The sequence below is a fragment of the Staurois parvus genome, unplaced genomic scaffold (genome assembly GCF_062004578.1).
Source record: "Staurois parvus isolate SC_StPar_1 unplaced genomic scaffold, SC_StPar_1.0 ptg000244l, whole genome shotgun sequence".
NCBI classification, from domain to species: domain Eukaryota; kingdom Metazoa; phylum Chordata; class Amphibia; order Anura; family Ranidae; genus Staurois; species Staurois parvus.
Window position 1 is genome coordinate 5,829,055 of NW_028318040.1, and position 23,064 is coordinate 5,852,118.

The 23,064-nt window shown below is 43.7% G+C and overlaps 1 protein-coding gene across 1 annotated transcript in view; it reads left to right on the forward strand.

Moving 5' to 3' along the window:
• The first annotated feature begins 17,412 nt into the window (after window positions 1-17,412).
• CENPE (centromere protein E) overlaps window positions 17,413-23,064 on the forward strand; it is a 155,892-nt gene continuing 150,240 nt past the window's right edge. The window contains exon 1 of the mRNA XM_089680529.1: window positions 17,413-17,512. Coding sequence (XP_089536655.1) covers window positions 17,454-17,512 — 59 coding nt within the window. The 5' untranslated portion in view covers window positions 17,413-17,453. The remainder of the gene's footprint in view (window positions 17,513-23,064) is intronic.

Genomic DNA, 23,064 nt, shown 5'->3' on the forward strand with positions numbered 1-23,064 from the left:
TCTCTTCTTCCATCTCTGAGCAGGGATGGAAGGACTATGACTTATTTCTTCACTACATGCTGGAGATTTCCTTCCATTTTCCCGGGCTTAAGGAAGAACATAGGAGTCAGCTTCTCCACTTAGTACTGATTTGGATCTATGACTACCCTGCTTCGTATCCTCTTCGTGCACTCTGAGTCTGGCTTCTATAATCTTAACTTCCTTCTGCCTTTCCAGACTTTTCATTTCAGCTTCCATTTTATGGTGCTGAGCTTCCATTTTATGATGCTGGGCCTCCATTTCGGCTTCCATTTTATGGCGCTGAGCCTCCATTTTATGGTGCTGAGCTTCCATTTCGGCTTCCATTTTATGGTGCTGAGCCTCCATTTTATGGTGCTGAGCTTCCATTTCCTGCCGCTGAGCCTCAATGGCAGATTCCATCTCAACTTCTGCTCTTTTGGCAGCGAGTTGTTCAGCTAATTCCTTTCTTTTGGCTGACGTACTTGAGAACTCTGTTATGTGGCTGGCGCTTCTGCTAGTGATGGAAGTCACACTTGATACTGCGGTTCCTCCTAAGGACCTAGCATAGTCTTTCATGAAGAGCTCATTCATTCCCTTTCGTGCCTTGACTTCATCATAATTTGCTGCAGATGATAGTTCTCTCATAAGCTTCACTAAATCCCTAGTGACTGCGGTACATGTATCCATGTTTCTTACAATATCCTGGGAGGGTGTCAAGGACGACCGCAAGTTGACATATGCTGTCATAAGCTCTGACTCAGAATCTTCTACTGTCTCTATCATTTCACTCAAATTCTCCTTTATGCTTTCTTGTTTTAGCTTTCTGAGAATGTCTATGGTGTGTACTTTCCACCTCTCATACATTCGGGCGAACTGTTTTTCTTTCAGTGCTGCCTCTTGCTCCAAATTTTATAGCACCTTTTGGGTCGGTTTTCTGTCCCGTGATGAACGTCTTAGTTCACCTGTTTCAGCTATATTTGTTTGGGGCGAGACTACGTTTCATTGCACCTTTCAGATACAGACGGGTTCTCTTGCTCTTTACCTTCTACCATATCTATCATTGCATCCGCTAACAGTGGGGTGGCAATGCTAGGCTCAGCCATTTCTGAATGCTATAACAAATAATATGAAAAATAAGGACCTGTCACTTTAAATGCAATACTAACAAATGCAAGAATAAATGACTTTCACTTTACATGTAATAGCACCAAAACACAGGCAATAAATTACTTTCACTTTACATGTAATAGCACCAAAACACAGGCAATAAATGACTTTTACTTTAAATACTTCAGAGTCATATACTATAACTGTCTCTCTTTTATTAAAAGTCTGTATTCTCTTGAGCACAAAAATGTCTCTTGCAGAAACCTATGTGCATAAGTGAGTAATAAAGGAAAGCTCTGACCTTAATTGAAAAGCAGGATACCGTAATCTGAAGGTTGCAGAAACAAACGTCAGTCTTAAAGGAGACTTTTCTTTTCTTGATGTGGTGACTTGCGATGCTCTGCAGTGACTTGCGATGCTCTGCGGTGACTTTGCGATGCTCTGCGATGACTTTGCGATGCTCTGCGGTGACTTGCGACTAGTATCGTGAACTCTCTGGATGCAACACGTGGTCTCTTGATGGATAGCGGTGCGGGCACTCTAGCTCTGGACTCTGGCCCTCCCCCCATGCATCTCTTTCTCTCTCTAGGGGTGCAGGAGGTTTTGCGCTCTTTCTCTGACTGTCTTGCCCTTGCCGGTATGCAACTTTAAGAGTCGGCTGCAGTCTGACTAATGTGCACGTGCTGTGGCCTGTACTGTTGTTCCACTGAGGTGTCTCCACGTTGGCGGTATATGCTGGCGCTCTGTTTCTCTAGTGTACTCTTTACTGTGCAAGTTGAGGAGCGCTGTTGCTTGACCTCTGAGGGTAAAAGTTCCACTGTGGCAGGCGCAGCACCCTTTGGTGCCTTGTGCACTGTGGCATTAGAACAATTATGCAATTGCTGATTCTTTGTTTGACTAGATTGACTTTACTCTGTAATTCCTCCAATGCCACTCTATGGATGCAGTAGGTTTAAAGAGCACACCGAATACTTTAGTTAACTTCTTTAATAACTTCAATCTTCTTCATATAACACTGCTTACAATGGCTTGTTTCGTTTATCTTACAGTGACATTTCTTTTGTATTACAATGGTTTAATTCATATTACATTGGGTTGATTCGATAGCTTATCTTGATAGATTCGTTAGATTCAATAGATTCAATAGATTCGTTAGCTTATGTTGTTAGATTAATTCGTTAAATTGGGTGGAACTACAAGTAAACACACACACAACAGTTTTTACACACAGATCTACCTGCACTGTTAAACAATAGAGAAACACACAAGTGCATTAAATACTTATTTGGCCTTCTCTGTTTCCATAAAGCTTCTCTGACTGGAACTTTGTCTGTTTCCTCTTCTGTCTGGTGAGCATGTGTTTCTAGAACAATCTAGCAGGGAGTTTTACACAGGCATAAATGTGAAACTGGCTGGGATTGGTTAAGGCTCTGTACAGTGTGAGGCTGTCTGTGATTGGCTCAGCTCTATACTGTCTCTTAAAGGCATATTTTCCTTTTCTGCTTCTGCTAACACAATGAATATATAAATGTCATATAACAATCAAAGACAGATTACAGCAATGATTCTGCTTTTGGCTTTAACATATGCACATATATACTGTACTGAGGATATTGGCAGGTTTGGTATACATATATATGTGAACCATATTAGCAACCTAGGACTGGTCTTAGCTGGCCAGCTACAGGAAGTATGGAGGAAAGAAACAACCAGGGCCGGCGCTTGACTATTTTGCGCCCTAGGCAAGACCAGCTACTTGTGCTCCCCCCCCCAATAAATAAATAACATTTTTTAAAAACAGTAAAAAATGTTAAATAAACAAAATATGAAACTGCTAAATTTCTTTTATTTAAAAAATAAGCGCCATAAGATACCACCAGCACAAATATTAAAAACAAAATATACAGTTACAAAACTCCACAGTGATCAGCAGCCACCAGCCAGCTTTCAGTAAGGGATTGAGTCTGAGAGGCACACTGGAAGGAACGGCAGCTCAGCTGCTACACTGACCCCAGGCACTAGGCAGCTTCCATTGTCCTTTTCTTCCTCCCCCTCTGCAGCCCCTCCCCTCAGCTGAAGGACCATGACCCACCATCCTCTTAGGTGCGGCTCTCCTCTGATGGCTCTTGCTGGAGTGTGGAGTCCAGGATGCAGCTCTCAGTGAGGACAGGTGGCGTACCAGCACTACACTGCTTCCCTCTCATACACATCGGGCCCCGATCATCCATTCACGTAGGGTTAACCCTGCAACCAGAGCACACCCCCTCCTATTGATTGGCTCCAGCTGTGTAGAGGAAGGTGGAGCCAGCGCTGGACATGCCCCATTTCATCACTAGCCGGCTCCCTGTTACAGCTGGAGGATCAAGTGTGCCAGTATGTGTACCGAAGATGTAAGAACCGATCCTCCACCCAAGGCGGCTACCTAGTTTGCCTATAGAATCACCAGCTCTGGGTCCATCATCACCTGCCGCACCCCTTGCAACAATCCTGTGTATGGAAAAAAACGCTCCTTCACAAACAGTGAAGGAAATAAGTATTTGATCCCCTGCTGATTTTGAATGTTTGCCCACTCACAAATAAATGATCAGTCTAAAAATTGAATGGTAGGTGTATTGTAACACTGAGAGACAGAATAGCAACACAAAATTCAAAAGAAATGCAGGGCTAACAAATGATGCACTGATTTGCATGTTTATGAGGGAAATAAGTATTTGATCCCCTTCACAAAACATGACTTAGTACTTGGTGGCAAATCCTTTTTTGGCAATCACAGAGGTCAAACGTTTCCTGTAGTTGGCCACCAGGTTTGCATACATCTCAGGAGGGATTTTGGCCCACTCCTCTTGGCAGATCTCTCATTAAGGTTTGGTGGTTGACGTTTGGCAACATGAACTTTCAGCTCCCTCTAAAGATTTTCAATCGGATTAAGGTCTGGAGACTGGCTAGGCCACTCCAGGACCATAATGTGCTTCTTCTTGAGCCACTCCTTTATTGCCTTGGTCGTGTGTTTTGGGTCATTGTCATGCTGCAACACCCATCCACGACCCATTTTCAATGCCCTGGCTGAGGGAAGAAGGTTCTCACCTAAAATTTGACGATACATTGTCCCATCCATCGTCCCTTTGATGCAGAGCAGTTGTCCTGTCCCCTTAGCAGAAAAACATTCCCAAAGCAGAATGTTTCAACCACCATGTTTGACAGTTGGGATGGTGTTCTTGGGGTCATAGGCAGCATTCCTCCTCCTCCAAACACGGTGAGTTGAGTTGATGCCAAAGAGCTCGATTTTGGTCTCATCTGACCTCAACACTTTCAACCAGTCCTCCTCTGCATAATTCAGATGTTCAGTGGCAAACTTCAGATGGCCTGGACATGTGCTTTCTTGAGCAGAGGGACTTTTGCAATGCAGGATTTCAATCCTTGTCGTAGTAGTGTGTTACCAATTGCTTTCTTGGTGACTGTGGTCCCAGCTGCCTGGAGATCAGTGACAAGATCCTCACGTGTAGTTCTGGGATGATTCCTCACTGTTCTCATTATCATTGACACTCCACGAGGTGAGATCTTGCATGGTGCACCAGACCTAGGGAGACTTACAGTTGTTTTGTGTTTCTTCCATTTGCGAATGATTCCACCACCTGTTGTCACCTTCTCACCAAGCTGCTTGGCGATAGGTTGGTAGCCCAGTCCAGCCTTGTGTAGGTCTACAATCTTCTCCCTGACATCCTTGGACAGCTCTTTGGTCTTTGCCATGGTGGAGAGTTTGGAATCTGATTGTTTGATTGCTCCTGTGGACAGGTGTCTTTTAGATTAGCATCACTCCCTTAAAGAGACTGCTTCTAATCTCAGCTTGTTACCTGTATGAAAGACACCTGGTAGCCAGAAATCCTGCTGAATGATAGGGGATCAAATACTTATTTCCCTCATGAACCTTCAAATCAGTTCATCATTTGTTAGACATGCATTTCTTTTGAATTTTCTGTTACTATTCTGTCTCTCAATGTTACAATACACCTGCCATTCAATTTTTAGACTTATCATTTCTTTGTGAGTGGGCAAACATTCAAAATCAGCAGGGGATCAAATACTTATTTCCTTCACTGTAGATGTACACTTGTAAGTAGGATATTATATTGCCCCTTTAACTGTCTCCCGCCCGCCATAAAAGGAAATGATGGGTGGGTGGTGGTTCTCTTGTTCTGGGAGGACATCATATGACGTCCTCCTAGTCCAACCACGCGTGCGAGCCCCCGGGGACACATCGAATCACTGATCAGTGGAAAGAGCTGATGACGTCGGGTCTGTCATGTGATCAGCTGTGTGCAATCACAGCTGATCGCATGTAAATAGGGAAATGCCGGTTATTGGCAGTCCATCCTCACGAGCTGTCACGCTGAACAGGAGAGCCCAAGAAAAACATGGGAGACGGCAGGAGGGAAGGGATTTCCCTTCCCGCTGCTCGTATAAACAATTCAGCAGCTAATTGGCCACTAGGATTGCTTTTACATGAAAGCCGACCGCCAGCTGAAAAAAACTTTACCAGGATGATGCCTGTAGCAGCAGCAATCATCCCCGTATAGCCACTCAAATCCAGCGATGTACCAGTACATTGCTGGTCTATGTTGGGCATATACAGTATTTAACAGCAGAGAACACGGTCATACGATTAATCAGTACTGTGGATCAATATGACCGAAATTCATTATTTTTTGTAATGTCTATGTTGAGGGTTAGATCCAAAAAAGTTTTAAAATACAGAAACCGTGATAGATTTCCATGAGAATTGTCTGGCAAGAGCTGAATTTGGGTGGACGGCGATGTATTGTTGTGCATATAAATTGCTTTGGCCCACAATGAATTGGTACAAATCTTCCATGAAAAATAGCGGAAGGGCTAAACACTAGTGCTGGAGGCAAACGGGGCTGATCCCTGCTAACACTGCGTTTTTGGGCACACTATACTAAGTAAGCACTAGTATAGTTCTGTTCATGATCATTATATTGCTCTGTACAAACACTATACTAGTAATGGGGGTGATCAGCGACCTATAGCGTGAGTGTGATAGTGTGCGGGCAATGCTAGCTGACCCTAGCTGGGAGGGACGCTTACTGACCTTGATGTTATCTGATGTCGCTAGTGGCAGGAATGCAGTGAACAGTGAAAAATTGTATATATTGACACTGTACTATTGGCACTGGCTGGGTGAAGGGGTGATCAAAGGGTTAATTGGGGCAATCAAAGGGTCAAATGTGCTAATCTAATGTGTGTGTGTAAAATGTAGTGCTTTTACTCGGTGCCGTATTCTCTCTTCTCTCCCTGCATCGGCAGAGATTCGTTCACACCCCAAAACAAGAAGCAACGCAAGATTACATTGCTTTGTCAAGAGCTGCTGCTCGCCCGCAGGGTAAGCGGTTGGCAAGTAGTTTAAAAAAAAAACCTTAAAAAAATTTTTTTTTACATTCTCAATATTGTATTTTTTATTTTATTTTTTTTATACTTATTCATTTTTTTTCTAATACTTTTATCAGAATAGTACAATGTTACCATAGTAACATTGTACTACTGTGGTGGTGGGGGGGGGGTGATAAGGGTTTTTGTTTTTTTTTACACTTTGCTTTTCAGGAGAAATAAAGGTAATTTCTCCTGCAATGCAAAGCTGGCTGTCCTGAACCTATCTCATTCATGAACTGTCATAAATGAGTTAGCGTTTGAAGCTCGTCACATGGTACAGGGTGCTGCGATTGGCCCCAAGTATCATGTGACAGCTATGGGACAATCACAGCTCACTAGGAGGAGAAGCAGAGCTGTTATGAATGAGATTGGTTTATAACAGCTTTGCTTCCATTGTGATCACATGATGGTCCCGTTCACCTGGATCTTCATTCCGCTGTGTCCGCTGTACACAGCAGTCGTGGTGGGTAGCATTGCACGGTGCCCCCCCTGTATTAGTACAGCCAGAGCGATGTACAGGTCGCTTTGCCTGTAAGCCAGAGCGATGTACAGGTCGCTTTGCCTGTAGCTGCCACCCGGCCAGTACATTGAGGGTGGGAAATGGTTAAATGATAAGTTCACCTTTTGCCCAAAAATAATAAATGCGCATTTTCTTGCAGGGAAAAAAAATGTGCATTTATTATTTTTGGCTGCAGCAGATCACTGGTGCCATGCAGGTCTCCTGCAGATCACTGTTGCCATGCAGGTCTCCTGCAGACCTGTCAATATATTTGACAGGAAGAATCAATCAACTACCACAATGCTCTACAATGCCATGATAGTTAATTGAGAACTACAAGATGGCAGCCTCTAAGGTTGTTGGGACTTGTAGTTCTTTCATTCACAAAACTCTGTAAATGAATGATGCAGGTGTGTGGGCGGAGCCCCACATGGCAGCTCTGTGTTTATATCTGACAGCTAGTAGATAGGAATTTATCCCCTACTTCTGTCACAAGAACAGGGGCAGGAGGCGGCGGCTGCAACATTGGGAACATGTTACATGTTCCACCCTAAAATCGGGTGGAACATGGTACATGTTTCACCCTAAACACGAGTGGAACATGCAACATGTTCCCAAAGGTGAATTTATCCTGTAAGAAATGTAATCAGTCCTGAATCTCATAGCAACTAGCCAATCAGGATGATGTCTTCCAATCATTTAATCACTTCCCATCCAGCCGTTACAGTGGCAGTGCAGGGGCAGGTGGCCGTTTATAAACGGCCTCTCCGCCCCCTGCTTGTGCACACTCCCTGGGAGCGCGCAGCACCGCGATCCGGTGCCCACTGTATCCTCCGGACACAGTGGAACACCGATCGTTGTATGGGACCTCTGTGCGAGGTCCCGATCATGTGATCACTGATTGGCCGATCAGTGATCACATGCAGAGTAGTAAGCAAGATGTCACTTCTGACATCATTGCTTACTACATGTGAAATCTGTGAATGATCACAGAAGTCACATGGTACAAGGCTATTCACAACAGCCTTGTACCATGTGGCAAGCTGTGACCAATCACAGCTCACACAGTATTTCTCAATGGCTGCAAGAATGCAGCCAGAGAGAAGGAGAAATGATTGCTTTTATAGCCTTCATGGGTGTAAAAGCAATCAGTGTAAAAACAATTAAAAAATCTTCATCACCCCTCAAAAGTACCATGGTGACACCAAAATAACGCGTTATCTGTCTCAAAAGAATGCTAAAAAATTCATATAGGTACAGTGTTGCATGACCGCGCAATTGTCATTCAAAGTGTGATAGTGCTGAAAGCTGAAAATTGGCCTGGACAGGAAGGGGGTAAAAGTGTCTGGACTTGAAGTGGTTAATAAAAGCATTTAAAACTGTCAGATAGCTGTAGCGATGTTAGTACAGCGATCTCTCCCTCTATGCTATTGTGTTCTGACAGGGGGGTCTTTTGGATGCTGATTTTCCAGCATGCCTGTTTGATAGAAGCCAGTCTTGAGACCGGCTTCTGTCAGACACACAGACTGAAAGTAGGACTGTTTCTACTGTACTGGCTGATTTTGGGTGTACCCGTCATAAGGCACTACCACAAATAAATGCAAAATGTAAGCAAACGCATAGCTGCATGCTTTTCCGATTTAAATTCATATGTTGGCACTCACATCTGAAACAGCATCATCCCCTGTCCCCAGCAGTAAAATTTATAGGGAGATTAAAAGCTCCTGGAAAACAAATCAGGAGCAGTTGTCAAAACAATACCTGGTCAAGGTGATACTAGGTGTCCCTTTCACATTGGTGCCTATACCCATGTGCCTAACGTGTGTTATTATTGAGAATAGTATTCCCTCGCTGCTACTTGTCTCCCAATAGTACAGCTGGTGAAAAGAGAGATCCACACTCTCATTTTAGCAATCTAGCAAAGTTACAATGTTTCTTGCAAGTTACTATGTATAAGGCCTAATGCACATGTATGTAAAAAAACACATTGTTTTCATGTGGCTGTGGAGCCACAGGTTGGGCAGTATAGCCAAACATGGAATGAATAGCTGTACACCCCTTGAAATCTGCAACACATATTCTTACCTCCTAATTGTCCCTCATTTGAAGGGACTGTTCCTATTTTGAAACCATATCTCTCTGTCCCTCCTTCCTCCTCAGTTGGCCCGGTTTTTAGTGTCTGGGCTAAACCTAGTCTTAAAATGCTCCCTCCGCCTCCTAACCTTTTTGCTGACTAATCTGTGTAGGGAAGTTGTATATGTAATTACCTATTTTGAGCCAGCTCTGGTCACATTTCAGCCAATGGCGGACGCACAAGAGAGGAGAGCGCAATCCACAACAGCTGAGAAAACCTGGGAGCAGTGAGGTCACCCATATGCTCTCATGTGGCCCATCTGTGGTTGCCACCTCATTCCTTTAAAACCAAACACATATTAATTACACAGGTTCTGAGGCCAATTTAATGCAGATAAGGCATTGAGTTTAAATAACACTTTAATCAGCCACAGGACCTGTGTAACTAATTAGTGTTCAGTTTTAAACGGGTGAGGTGGCAACTCTAGGCCCATGAGTTGATAGCGCTCCCCCCTCTCCCCAGCAGCTGCTGCTGACACAGGTGAGCTGATTCATGTAACCAGACTGGAGCAGGCTGAAAATAGGTAACTATATACAGTGCTCAGCATAAATGAGTACACCCCTTTTGAAAAGTAAGATTTTAATCAATATCTCAATGAGCACATGAACAATTTCCAAAATGTTGACAAAATTGAGTTTTATAGAACATTTATTTAGCTCATTACATGAAAATAAGGTTAATATTATAAATTAGATTACAAAATCCTCAGTTTTATTCAAATTAGTTGCAAAAATGAATACACCCCACAACAAAAACTACTCCATCTAGTATTTTGTATGACCTCCATGATTTGTAAAGGCATGGAATAAACAAGTTGGAGACATATTGCAATATCTATCTTTTTCCATTCTTCAAGAACGACCTCTTTTAGAGCCTGGATGCTGGATGGGTAGTGATGCTCAACTTGTCTATTCAAGAATTCCTCATTGGTGTTCGATTGGATTCAGATCAGAAGACATACTTGGCCACTGAATTACTTTCACCAGTGGCCAAGTATGTGCAACAGTGGCCTAAGATGTGTGTTTTGGATCATTGTCATGTTGGAAAAGTGCACGACGACCCAGTGATGGTATCATCTTCTCTTTTACTATAGAGCAGTACATCTGTGAATCCATGATACCATCAATGAACTGAAGCTCCCCAACACCAGCAGCACCCATGCAGCCCCACATTTGGACACTGCCACCACCAAGTTTCACTGTAGGCACCATGCATTTTTCCTAGTACTCCTCACCTTTGCGACAGCATACAGTTTTGAAGCCATCAGTTCCAAAAACATTTATCTTGGTCTCATCAATCCAGAGTACAGAGTCCCAGTAGTCTTCTTCTTCAGCATGGGCCCTGGCAAATTCTAGGTTGGCTTTTTTGTGCATGGGCTTTAGGAGAGGCATCCTTAGTGGACGACTCCCATGCATGCCATTCCTCTGCAGTGTACTCTGTATTGTGTCACGGGAAACAATCACGCCAGTTTTGCATTCTACTTTTTTAGCTAACTGCAGTGAACTTGCATGGCGATTTTCTTCAACCCTTCTCACCAGAGGACACTCCAGTCGAGGTGTTAACTTGCATCGATGGCCTGGAGGTTTCTGGGAGATGGTTGCAGTCAATCTTTGTTAAATGTTTGTATCACTTTTGCTACAGTATTCTGACTGATAAGTAAAGCTTTGCTGATCTTCTTTTAGCTTTCACCTTTCTTGTGTATATAAATTATTTTCTTTCTCAGGCCTTGTGACATTTTTCTTCCATGTGGTGCCATTGCTGACAGCATGAAATGGGAAGGGTTTTTCTTTGTTAAGTAATGCCCTTTTATACACAACTGTCTGATGGACACCTGTTTAATGAATAATTAGACTCACCTGTAGTTGTATTTTTGTTAATTAGGATTCTGTTGTCTAAAATTTAGCTTTGCTCTTAAGACTTTCATTGGGGGTGTATTCATTTTTGCAACATGGTCTTGAATGAATTTGTTAGGAAAAAAATTTTTTTGTGTGTGCAAATTAACAAATCTTGTTTGCTATCAATGCTCCTGCATTTGTGGGAGTATTTTGTAGTATAGCGTCCCCTAGAAAATGTTGATTCGGAAAGGAAAGTAAAGGTTTTCTGACAAATCTGTTGGGGTGTACTCATTTATGCTGAGCCCTGTACATACATATACTTTCTTACACAGGTTAGTTAGCATAGAGGGAGAAGAATTTTAAAACAACTTAGGTTTAGCCTGAAATTCTACTTTAACTATGTTTTTTTCTACCTGCAAATTATTGCATTTGTTATTTCAAAAAGCCAGTACAAAGGTAAAACAAATGGTAAAAAAAGCACTTTTTTAATTTTTTTATTTAATAATCCTTCATGATCCCCATAGACAGCAGGAAACCTAAAACCTCTACTCTGCGCTGTCTCTCATACTGGGTGTAGCACAGAGGTTTTAGTTTGCCTGCTGAGGGGACAGGTATTTAAAAAATCCAAATCCCCAGCAAGTGGCTGGGGATATGGATTTTACCATACTCCAGTACGTTCACATGATCCTGCAGTTCCGGCGTACCTGTATAAGGAGGCAACGACAGTGAATACCATTATGTCACCCATAGAATCTCAAAGCCTAGTTGTTGACAGCTCTTCCTCCTCTCCCCTGCATCAGCCGCTCACTGACATAGGAGAGCCATATAACCAGAGCAGAGTGGATTAAAAATACACATTTTTATGCAGGTTTTTTCCGGATAGGAAGGATAGGTAGGAAGAATGGGAGGGAATATTTTAAGAATAGTTATGGTTAGGCTTTTCTTCCACTTTAAAGCTTGCCATACTTGGTAACTAATTACTTGACATAGACTCATCTTTTATTTGAACAGAAAACTTGGGGATTACTAAAATGAATTAAAATGTATTTTATAATAAAAATATATGTTTGGTAAATCGCAATATCATGCAACATAAAAACTGTGTCAACCCTAACCATGAACCTTCTTTTAATTGACCCTTTTGGTCTGTTATAGTATTGTAAGGGTATACTTATTTGCTCTGTGCAGTTGTATTGCACAGAGCCACCCATTCCGTTCTCTTCTCGAGTCTCCTGCCAACGATCTTGGCTCCTCCTTTTCTGTGTCTGCCCCCATAGCAAGCCATGTGGGCTTGCTCCTAGCCTGGGCTGTGTGTGTCCATAGACACCCAGAGCATGGCTCGGCCCTGCACCCCGTTCTCTGCTCACTAGATTTGACTGACAGCAGCAGGAACCAATGACTCCTGTTGTTCCAGTGAAACAAGGAAGAAATGAGAGAAGACCTGCAGTCAGACAAAGTGCTGCATCGATAAAGGTAAGTTTTTGAGATACATACAGCGGAAAGTTTTTTTACCTTAATGAAGAAAATGCATTCAGGTAAAAAATATTTAGACATTAGAACCACTTTCACTTTAACCAATCAGTTTTTACCCACCAATTGTTTATGGTCCATGTAATTTGATGCATTGTAGGGGTGTGTCCTTTGCCTAAATACCTTATCCACTTGGTGACAAGCGACGTACCTGTACGTCACTGTACTTCATGTAGTTATACTGGGATGATGCCGGCAATTTCACGCATCATCCTAGTATGTTTTTTTAGCCAGTGCTCGGCATTCTTGTAAAAGAAATCCTAGTGTCTAATTAGCCACTGGATTGCTTTTACAAGCAGCCGGAGGGGACATCCACCCTCCTGACACCCACTGAGGCTCTCTTGTCCCACCGGGGGACCCGAGCGTCCAGCTGGCGGTTTCTCTGGCTGACCATAGAGGCAATTGGGGACCAAAATGGCTCTGATCACCTATATAATATAGGAAACCAGAAGCGATGGAGCATTTCGATTTTGTGGTTGTAAACAAACCCTTAAGGGCTTAAAAAAAGAATAAGATCATACTGATCTTGATATGATCCAAAGATTTTAAGGGCAGAGGAGAGAAATGGGGTCTAATAAACCCCAGATCTTTCACTAAAGAGTAACTGTCACTGCCTATTGTTGTCAAAGGGGTATTTATATTTCCTGTGATAACAATAAAAGTGATCAAAAAAAGAGAAAAAATAAAGCAATGGTGTAAAAAGAAAAAAAAAGAAAAAAAATTGTTAAAGTGCCCCGTGCTCGTGAGCAAAGGTGAATGCATGTGTTAGTCCCACATGTGCAAACACGGTTATCTCACACATATGAGGTACTGTATCACCATGAACATCAGATCGAGGGCAGTAATTCTAGCACCAGACCTCCTGTGTAAATCTAAAGTGGTAGTCTGTAAAGGCTTTTAAAGCATTGCCTGTGGAGAATAAAATGTATGTTGTTTGTTACTGTTGCATGGGCATGCACAATTTTAAAGCATGACATGTTTGGTGTCTTTTTACTTTGTGTAACATCATATTTTATATTTTACCAAACAATTGGGTATTATATTGAGTTTTTGCCCATTACAATTTAAAAAAAATTGTATTTTTTCCAAAAAAAAATGCATTTAAAAAACTGCTGTGCAAATACTGTGGGACATCAAAAAATTGAAACACACACTATTTTATTATCTACGGCCACTGTTTTAAAATGTATATAATGTTTGTGGTTCCAAGTAATTTTCTTGCAAAAAATACAGATTTTTACATGTAAGCAAAAAGTATCAGAAAAGGCTTGGTCTTCAAGCGGTAATACTAAGGTGTCCCTCATTCGCCTCTTAGAAAGTTGGGCGGTATGTTATCATTTGGAAACTTGGGCACTGCCCGAAGGCCCGGGGTCAGTAGGGGACCCCATGAGATGCCCCTTGTACCTTTTTCATAGGCTTTTTTGAGTTTGGGCAAGGACACAGGGGCCCCATGATCCCTTATTGCCCGGGGGGCCCATGAGTTGTCAGTCAGCCCCTGTTACTGAGCATTGTCACCTTAGTACAAAATGTGTGTTACTAGCAGGATCACAAGGTAGGGTTACCACCTTATTCTTTTAAAAAGGAACACATATTAATTACACAGGTTTGGGGCTAATTTAATGCAGATAAGACACTAAGTGAGTTTAATTATCACTTTACTCAGCCATAGAACCTGTGTAATTAAAGTGTTACTAAACCCAGGACCCTGCATACACTATATCTGGTCTCCCTCAGTACACAGAGCAGGGAAATGCAATTGTTTTAATAAACTGCTAAATGCCTTTTCTCATCAGCAGTTAGAGTAGTCCTGTGACTTCTATCAGTGTTCAGCTGAGCACGGGTAAAGCTTGTAGGAGCAGTTTTCATTCTCCTCTCATTGTCCTATGAGGCTGCATGACCCCTGACCCTCTGCACAGTACTGATTGGTAATGACGTCATCACACCCAGAAGCAGCATCCCACGAGGTCTGCACACTGGACTTGTGAGACAAATTTCATGAATCAAGGGCAACCATTATCATTCCCAGAGGATCAGGAGAGTTCCCAACACTGGGTCACAGGACACATCATATTCTTTTGAGGCATGGGCAGCGAATCATGGACAACAATGGAAACGCATGGCTAACGGAGACACGGTTTGAGGAAAGACCTAAAGGGAGACTGTACTGCCCGTAGCAGTAAGTGTGTGAAGCACCTGTTCATGATTTCACGCCGTTACAATCCGCACTCTGCTATAGTTATCACTTTCTCTTCCTATCCCTACATATACATGGTCTTCCTATCTGTTTAACTATCTCCGGTCATCACATCCACTGTGCACAGGACTGCATGGATTGACTAAACAGTTTCCATCTGCATACTAGACGCCTGATCGGATATCCATCTGGTTCAATCGGTATAATTTTGCCCTAATGCCTTCAATATCTGATGGTCATCCATTTTTAATCTCCTTAGATCCGAGACAATTACCTTACCATCCGTTTGCTGGCCAATATGACATATGTTTTCTAAATTGGGCATCTACCAACAGAGACTGTTTTCCATCATCCATATCCCAGATATATGTTGCCCAGGGAATTGTTAGATTGCTTACATGTTGCTCCTCAGCAGGAACATTAGCGTCCTTTTCACCTCACCATTGCCCATAATCACACTTCATTAGTTTGCACATTGTAATCCGGATTGCTTTTTGGTTTTTATTGTATGTTAGGTGGTTGCATGATATTCCCTGTCTGCAGATATCACTCTCTCTCCCTTTTGTTTACTGGGAAATTAATAAAATATAAGTTTTTACATGTGAGCTATTTTGCCTGGATGTATCATTACCTACTTTGGTAGATTGCTCTTTGCAGCTACCGTTTTCGTTTTTTTTATACTCATTTAGGTTCACACCCACACCTTTAATATTTGGTGAGTCTCAGAGCTTAATACAAGGCTAACCTGCCTAACCTTGGTGGCAATTTTTCTATTTATTGAACAGTACTGATTGGCCCTGTGCTGATCACATACACTCTCTCAAGAAAAAGAAAAAACTCTCTAGCAATACACACTAAATTGAGCATGTACAGCTTGCCCCTAAAGCTCTGTTCTATCAGGAGATGGATTGGGGACAGTAGAAGGGGAGGATCAGGGAAGACACGATCCAACATTTTTTTTACACAATGCAGAGGATTAACCCCTTAAGTTCCACAGTGAGTATAACAAACATGGTTTACTGCATATACAGACTGATTTTACTGTTGTGGGTTTAGTAACACTTTAATACTTACACTCCAATGAAACTGCCTAATGATCTACTAACTGCTAAAACCAATGGCCACTACTCCGTACTCTTACTACTTGACCTCTCTGTGGCTTTTGATACTGTTGACCATTCCCTCCTCCTCAAAAAACTTCACTCTCTTGGCCTGCGAGACTCTGCTCTCTCCTGGTTCTCCTCCTACCTATTGCAGCGCTCCTTCAGCTTTACCTATAACACTGCCTCCTCCTCTTCACTCCAAATCGTGTAGACTTCACTTCCGCAACATCTAGAAGATACGGCTGTTCTTAACTTCGGAAACTACTAAGCAACTTATTCACTCCCTTGTTATCTCTTGCCTTGACTACTGTAACTCCCTCCTCATTGGCCTACCTCATCACAGGCTATCCCCTCTTCAGTCTATCATAAATGCTGCTGCCAGAATCATCCACCTTACTAACCGTTCTGTATCTGCCACCCCTCTCTGCCAATCCCTCCACTGGCTTCCCATTGCCCAACGAATAAGATTCAAAACATTAACAATAACATATAAAGCCATTTATAACTCTGCCCGAAATTACATCACCAATCTTGTCTCCAAATATCACCCAAACTGTCCTCTCCACTCCTTGCACGACCTCCTCCTCTCTAGCTCCCTTGTCTCCTCCCATGCTCATCTCCAGGACTTCTCCAGAGCTTCCCCCATCCTCTGGAACTCTCTACCCCAATTTATAAGACTGTCTCCTACTCTGCTCACTTTTAGGTGAACTCTAAAAACCTATCTCTGCAGGGAAGCCTATCCTGCCCTCAGCTAATAATGGAATCTTCTATTCCTCCTACCAGTCCACCTTTTGTACCACTAGCCCCTCCCTACTAGCTTGTAAACTCCAAGGAGCAGGGCCCTCCTGACCCTCTTGTATTGAACTGTATTGCTTCTGTATTGTCTCCCTTTATATTGTAAAGCGCTGAGCAAACTGTTGGCGCTATATAAATCCTGTATAATAATAATATGTGTTCAGTTTTAAAGAGATGAGGTGGCAACCCCATCACAAGGTGAAGAAAAGAAAAAAAAACAAATGCAGATATCACATCTAGGCACTTGTAAGCTGCAATATTTTACACTTTTTATTATTTGTTTTAGATACACTATAAAGAACATGTTTTCCTCCATCAAGAAGAGTCCACGAATGGACATCTTAGCGAACTAAAAAAACCTCTTGCACTTCACTCTACAATACGACAGGTGTCGCTGCAGCTACGGCAGACATATAACACACGATCAGCGCTCACACCCTTTTGCCTCTCGCAGAGTTCCTTACATTCCAAACCAGGAGATACCATTTTTAAAACATAAAGCAAACTCAATACTTTGTCTCGCTTTGTAAAACAAAAACCGAAAGAAACGACCCGTTGCTTTTAGATATCTAAATATTCGATATTTTTGTCAGCAAGAGACTATCTAGCGGTCACTTTAGCTCCTCGAGTTCCCCGACATGGACGCCTTTCTTTAGTGGGCAGATGGTTTCTTCCGACGGGCACGGAGAGCGCGCTGGCGTCACACGAAAAGGGACCAGTCAGACACCAGGACGAGGGAAATTCAAATTGAGTCATTTGGCAGCCGCTAGCAGCTGACATTGAGGAGAAGAAGGGAGAAGAAGGGACGGGGATGGCGGCCGAGGAGCATGCGGTGAAAGTGTGTGTGAGGGTTCGCCCCATTATACAGAGGTAATGGCTGTACAATATTAGAAGCCGGCCGTGCTGTTTTCACAGTGAGTGACTGAAAGGCACCTCACTGCTCAGGTCTGCTTGTTGCTATTAAAGCTCAACTAGAAGACTGACAAATGCTGTGTACAGGACAGGATAGAGCTCTTCACTTCTCTGACAAATGCTGTGTACAGGACAGGATAGAGCTCTTCGCTTCTCTGACAAATGCTGTGTACAGGACAGGATAGAGCTCTTCACTTCTCTGACAAATGCTGTGTACAGGATAGAGCTCTTCACTTCTCTGACATGCTGCGTACAGGATAGAGCTCTTCACTTCTCTGACAAATGCTGTGTACAGGATAGAGCTCTTCACTTCTCTGACAAATGCTGTGTACAGGATAGAGCTCTTCACTTCTCTGACAAATGCTGCGTACAGGATAGAGCTCTTCACTTCTCTGACAAATGCTGCGTACAGGATAGAGCTCTTCACTTCTCTGACAAATGCTGTGTACAGGACAGGATAGAGCTCTTCACTTCTCATATGCGTCTTTTATTACTGACAAATACTGCGTACAGGATAGAGCTCTTCACTTCTCTGACAAATGCTGTGTACAGGATAGAGCTCTTCACTTCTCTGACAAATGCTGTGTACAGGATAGAGCTCTTCACTTCTCTGACAAATGCTGCGTACAGGATAGAGCTCTTCACTTCTCTGACAAATGCTGCGTACAGGATAGAGCTCTTCACTTCTCTGACAAATGCTGCGTACAGGATAGAGCTCTTCACTTCTCTGACAAATGCTGCGTACAGGATAGAGCTCTTCACTTCTCTGACAAATGCTGCGTACAGGATAGAGCTCTTCACTTCTCTGACAAATGCTGCGTACAGGATAGAGCTCTTCTCTGACATGCTGCGTACAGGATAGAGCTCTTCACTTCTCTGACAAATGCTGCGTACAGGATAGAGCTCTTCACTTCTCTGACAAATGCTGCGTACAGGATAGAGCTCTTCACTTCTCTGACAAATGCTGTGTACAGGACAGGATAGAGCTCTTCACTTCTCTGACAAATGCTGTGTACAGGATAGAGCTCTTCACTTCTCTGACAAATGCTGTGTACAGGACAGGATAGAGCTCTTCCCTTCTCATATGCGTCTTTTATTACTGACAAATACTGCGTACAGGATAGAGCTCTTCACTTCTCTGACAAATGCTGCGTATAGGATAGAGCTCTTCACTTCTCTGACAAATGCTGCGTATAGGATAGAGCTCTTCACTTCTCTGACAAATGCTGCGTATAGGATAGAGCTCTTCACTTCTCTGACAAATGCTGCGTACAGGATAGAGCTCTTCACTTCTCTGACAAATGCTGTGTACAGGACAGGATAGAGCTCTTCGCTTCTCTGACAAATGCTGTGTACAGGATAGAGCTCTTCGCTTCTCTGACAAATGCTGTGTACAGGATAGAGCTCTTCACTTCTCATATACAAGTCTTTTATTATTGACAAATGCTGCGTACAGGATAGAGCTCTTCACTTCTCTGACAAATGCTGTGTACAGGACAGGATAGAGCTCTTCGCTTCTCTGACAAATGCTGTGTACAGGATAGAGCTCTTCGCTTCTCTGACAAATGCTGTGTACAGGATAGAGCTCTTCACTTCTCTGACAAATGCTGTGTACAGGACAGGATAGAGCTCTTCACTTCTCATATGCGTCTTTTATTACTGACAAATACTGCGTACAGGATAGAGCTCTTTGCTTCTCTGACAAATGCTGCGTATAGGATAGAGCTCTTCACTTCTCTGACAAATGCTGCGTACAGGATAGAGCTCTTCACTTCTCTGACAAATGCTGCGTACAGGATAGAGCTCTTCACTTCTCTGACAAATACTGCGTACAGGATAGAGCTCTTCACTTCTCTGACAAATGCTGCGTATAGGATAGAGCTCTTCACTTCTCATATACAAGTCTTTTATTATTGACAAATGCTGCGTACAGGATAGAGCTCTTCACTTCTCTGACAAATGCTGCGTACAGGATAGAGCTCTTCTCTGACAAATGCTGCATACAGGATAGAGCTCTTCTCTGACATGCTGCGTACAGGATAGAGCTCTTCACTTCTCTGACAAATGCTGCGTACAGGATAGAGCTCTTCACTTCTCATATACAAGTCTTTTATTACTGACAAATGCGTACAGGATACAGCTCTTCACTTCTCTGACAAATGCTGCGTACAGGATAGAGCTCTTCACTTCTCTGACAAATGCTGCGTACAGGATAGAGCTCTTCTCTGACAAATGCTGCGTACAGGATAGAGCTCTTCTCTGACAAATGCTGCGTACAGGATAGAGCTCTTCTCTGACAAATGCTGCGTACAGGATAGAGCTCTTCACTTCTCCTATGCAAGTCTTTTATTACTGACAAATGCTGCGTACAGGATAGAGCTCTTCACTTCTCATATACAAGTCTTTTATTACTGACATGCTGCGTACAGGATAGAGCTCTTCACTTCTCTGACAAATGCTGCGTACAGAATAGAGCTCTTCACTTCTCTGACAAATGCTGCGTACAGGATAGAGCTCTTCACTTCTCGGACAAATGCTGCGTACAGGATAGAGCTCTTCACTTCTCATATACAAGTCTTTTATTACTGACAAATGCTTCATCAGGATTAACTAAAGTCTTGTGTTTGAGAGGTGACTGGGGCTTTATCCGGTTTTATCAATATTAAAATGATATTAACTCTTTCCTGCCGGTGCCTCCTGGCCCTTTAAGCCATTCTAGACACCGAAGGCAGGTATTTCAGTCGTGATCACCGTAATTGGCTGTTACAGCGGTCACATGATCGGAAAGCCGCTTATATGTGGCCTCTTGACATTAACCACTTCCCGACCGCCCTATAGCAGAACTACTGCTACAGGGTGGCAGGTATCCGCTAAATCGCGTATATATACATGATTTTGTATTTTCAAGTAGGGGGTGTGAGCGCCACCTTACCAGCGCCGCCAGTGGCGGCTACAGCTACCGATCACCAAGTCCTAGCCGGAGATTCCCCAACGGCACCAGGCGATCGCCGAGGAACACTGACTGGAGAGATCTGTATGTAAACAATACAGATCTCTCCCCTGTCAGCACCAGCATGCTGCTTTGTATTTCTCTGCATAGCAGAGCAATACAAAGCAGCATGCTTACATTGTAAAGCACATACAGAAAAAATAGTAAAACAGCACACACCCTTTGATCGCCCCAGATGTTAACCCCTTCCTGTCTAGTGTCATTAGTAAAGTGTCGGGCTTTTTATTAGCACTGGTTACTGGGGGTGTCGGGGGCAGTTCCCACCCAGTGTCAGAATGTCCCCCTGCAGTCCTGCTATAAGTCGCTGATCGCTGCCATTACTAGTATTAACAAGAAAAAATTCTAGTATCTATACCGCCATTTGTAGACGCTATAACTTTCCTGTAAACCAATTAATTTACACGTATTGAGATTTTTATTTTTTTTTAGCAAAGACGTAGCAGAATACATTTTGGCCTAAATTGATGATGACATATTTTGGGGATATGTTTTATAGCAAAAATTTCCAGGGTTTTTTTTTTTTTGTTTATAGCACAAAAAATAAAAACTGCAGAGGTGATCAAATACCACTGAAAGAAAGCGCTATTTGTGGGGGGAAAGAAAGGAAATAAATTTAATTTATGTACAGCGTTGCATGACCGTGCAATTGTCAGTTAAAGTAACGCAGCGCCATATCGCGAAAAATGGCCAGTTCAGGAGGGGGGTAAATCCTCTGGAGGACAAGTGGTTAAAGGCAGATTTAAAAATGACAAACGTGATACTTGCTCTATGCAATGGTTTTGCACAGAGCAGCCCCAATCCTCCTCTTCTTGGATCCTCTGCCAGCGCTCCTGATGTGTGCCCCCCCCCCCCCCCCAGCAAGCAGCTTGCTATGGGAGCCTCTGATCCACTGCTCTGTGTGACCATTTACATACAGAACGTGGCTCAGCCTTGCTCTCTCATTGGCTCGCTGACTGTGATTGACCGTAGCGGGAGCCAATGAAAAGGGAGAGACCTGGGGGAGCCGGTGCTCTCGTGCACATAGCTCGATCAAGAGGGGTTCATGTAAGTATTAAAAGTGGGGCTGCTGCTTCTAATAGCTTTTTACCTTCCTGCATAGAAAGCTTGAAGGTAAAAAAAACTTGAGCCTCTACAACCACTTTAATAAGTCTTGTGTATGAGAAGTGAAGGGCTCTGTCTGGTACACATCATTCATCAGGATTAAAGTGAAATTGTTAAAGTAACATGTTATACTTATCTGCTCCATGTAACAATTCACAGAGCGGTTCCAAACCTCTTCTTTTTTGGTCCCCTGCCAGCATTTTCCACTCCTTCCTCTTCTGTGCCTTGTGCTGAGGGAGTATCCATGCAGGCGGTCTCCCGTGCCAGGGTATGTGTACACCCGAGCCGGGCAATGTGCTCTCTCCTCACAGGATTTGACAGACATCAGCAGGAGTCTGGGTCCTGTTGCTGTCAGTGTATCATGTGAATCCAGGAAGTGAGAGCAGCGCTGCTGCAGATGGGGGTACAACTGGGGCGTGAGAGGACTTGGGTATATGTTTGGAGGGCGAGGGAGGCAGGATCTCCAGCAGGTTGATGGCTCCAGCTCTTTCTCTCTTCTTGTGAGCTTTGTGGAGGGGGGTGTCTCTTCTCTCAATCAGGTCTCAGAGCTCTCCTTACTGTTTCAGCTCCCTGCCCCCTGCTTTTCAGCCCGGAGAGATCTTCTGAAAAATCTGCACTTTTAATGGATTTACAGGACAGACCGCTGATACAATTTATGTAGGAGGAATTGTTTATTCTGTGTATCACCTCCCGTGGCCTTTAATGCATAAGCGCTCCCGTGGCCTTTAATGCATAAGCGCTCCCGTGGCCTTTAATGCATAAGCGCTCCCGTGGCCTTTAATGCATAAGCGCTCCCGTGGCCTTTAATGCATAAGCGCTCCCGTGGCCTTTAATGCATAAGCGCTCCCGTGGCCTTTAATGCATAAGCGCTCCCGTGGCCTTTAATGCATAAGCGCCCCCGCTCCCGTGGCCTTTAATGCATAAGCGCCCCCGCTCCCGTGGCCTTTAATGCATAAGCGCCCCCGCTCCCGTGGCCTTTAATGCATAAGCGCCCCCGCTCCCGTGGCCTTTAATGCATGAGCGCTCCCGTGGCCTTTAATGCATGAGCGCTCCCGTGGCCTTTAATGCATGAGCGCTCCCGTGGCCTTTAATGCATGAGCGCTCCCGTGGCCTTTAATGCATGAGCGCTCCCGTGGCCTTTAATGCATGAGCGCTCCCGTGGCCTTTAATGCATGAGCGCTCCCCCTCCCGTGGCCTTTAATGCATGAGCGCTCCCGCTCCCGTGGCCTTTAATGCATGAGCGCTCCCGCTCCCGTGGCCTTTAATGCATGAGCGCCCCCGCTCCCGTGGCCTTTAATGCATAAGCGCCCCCGCTCCCGTGGCCTTTAATGCATAAGCGCCCCCGCTCCCGTGGCCTTTAATGCATAAGCGCCCCCGCTCCCGTGGCCTTTAATGCATA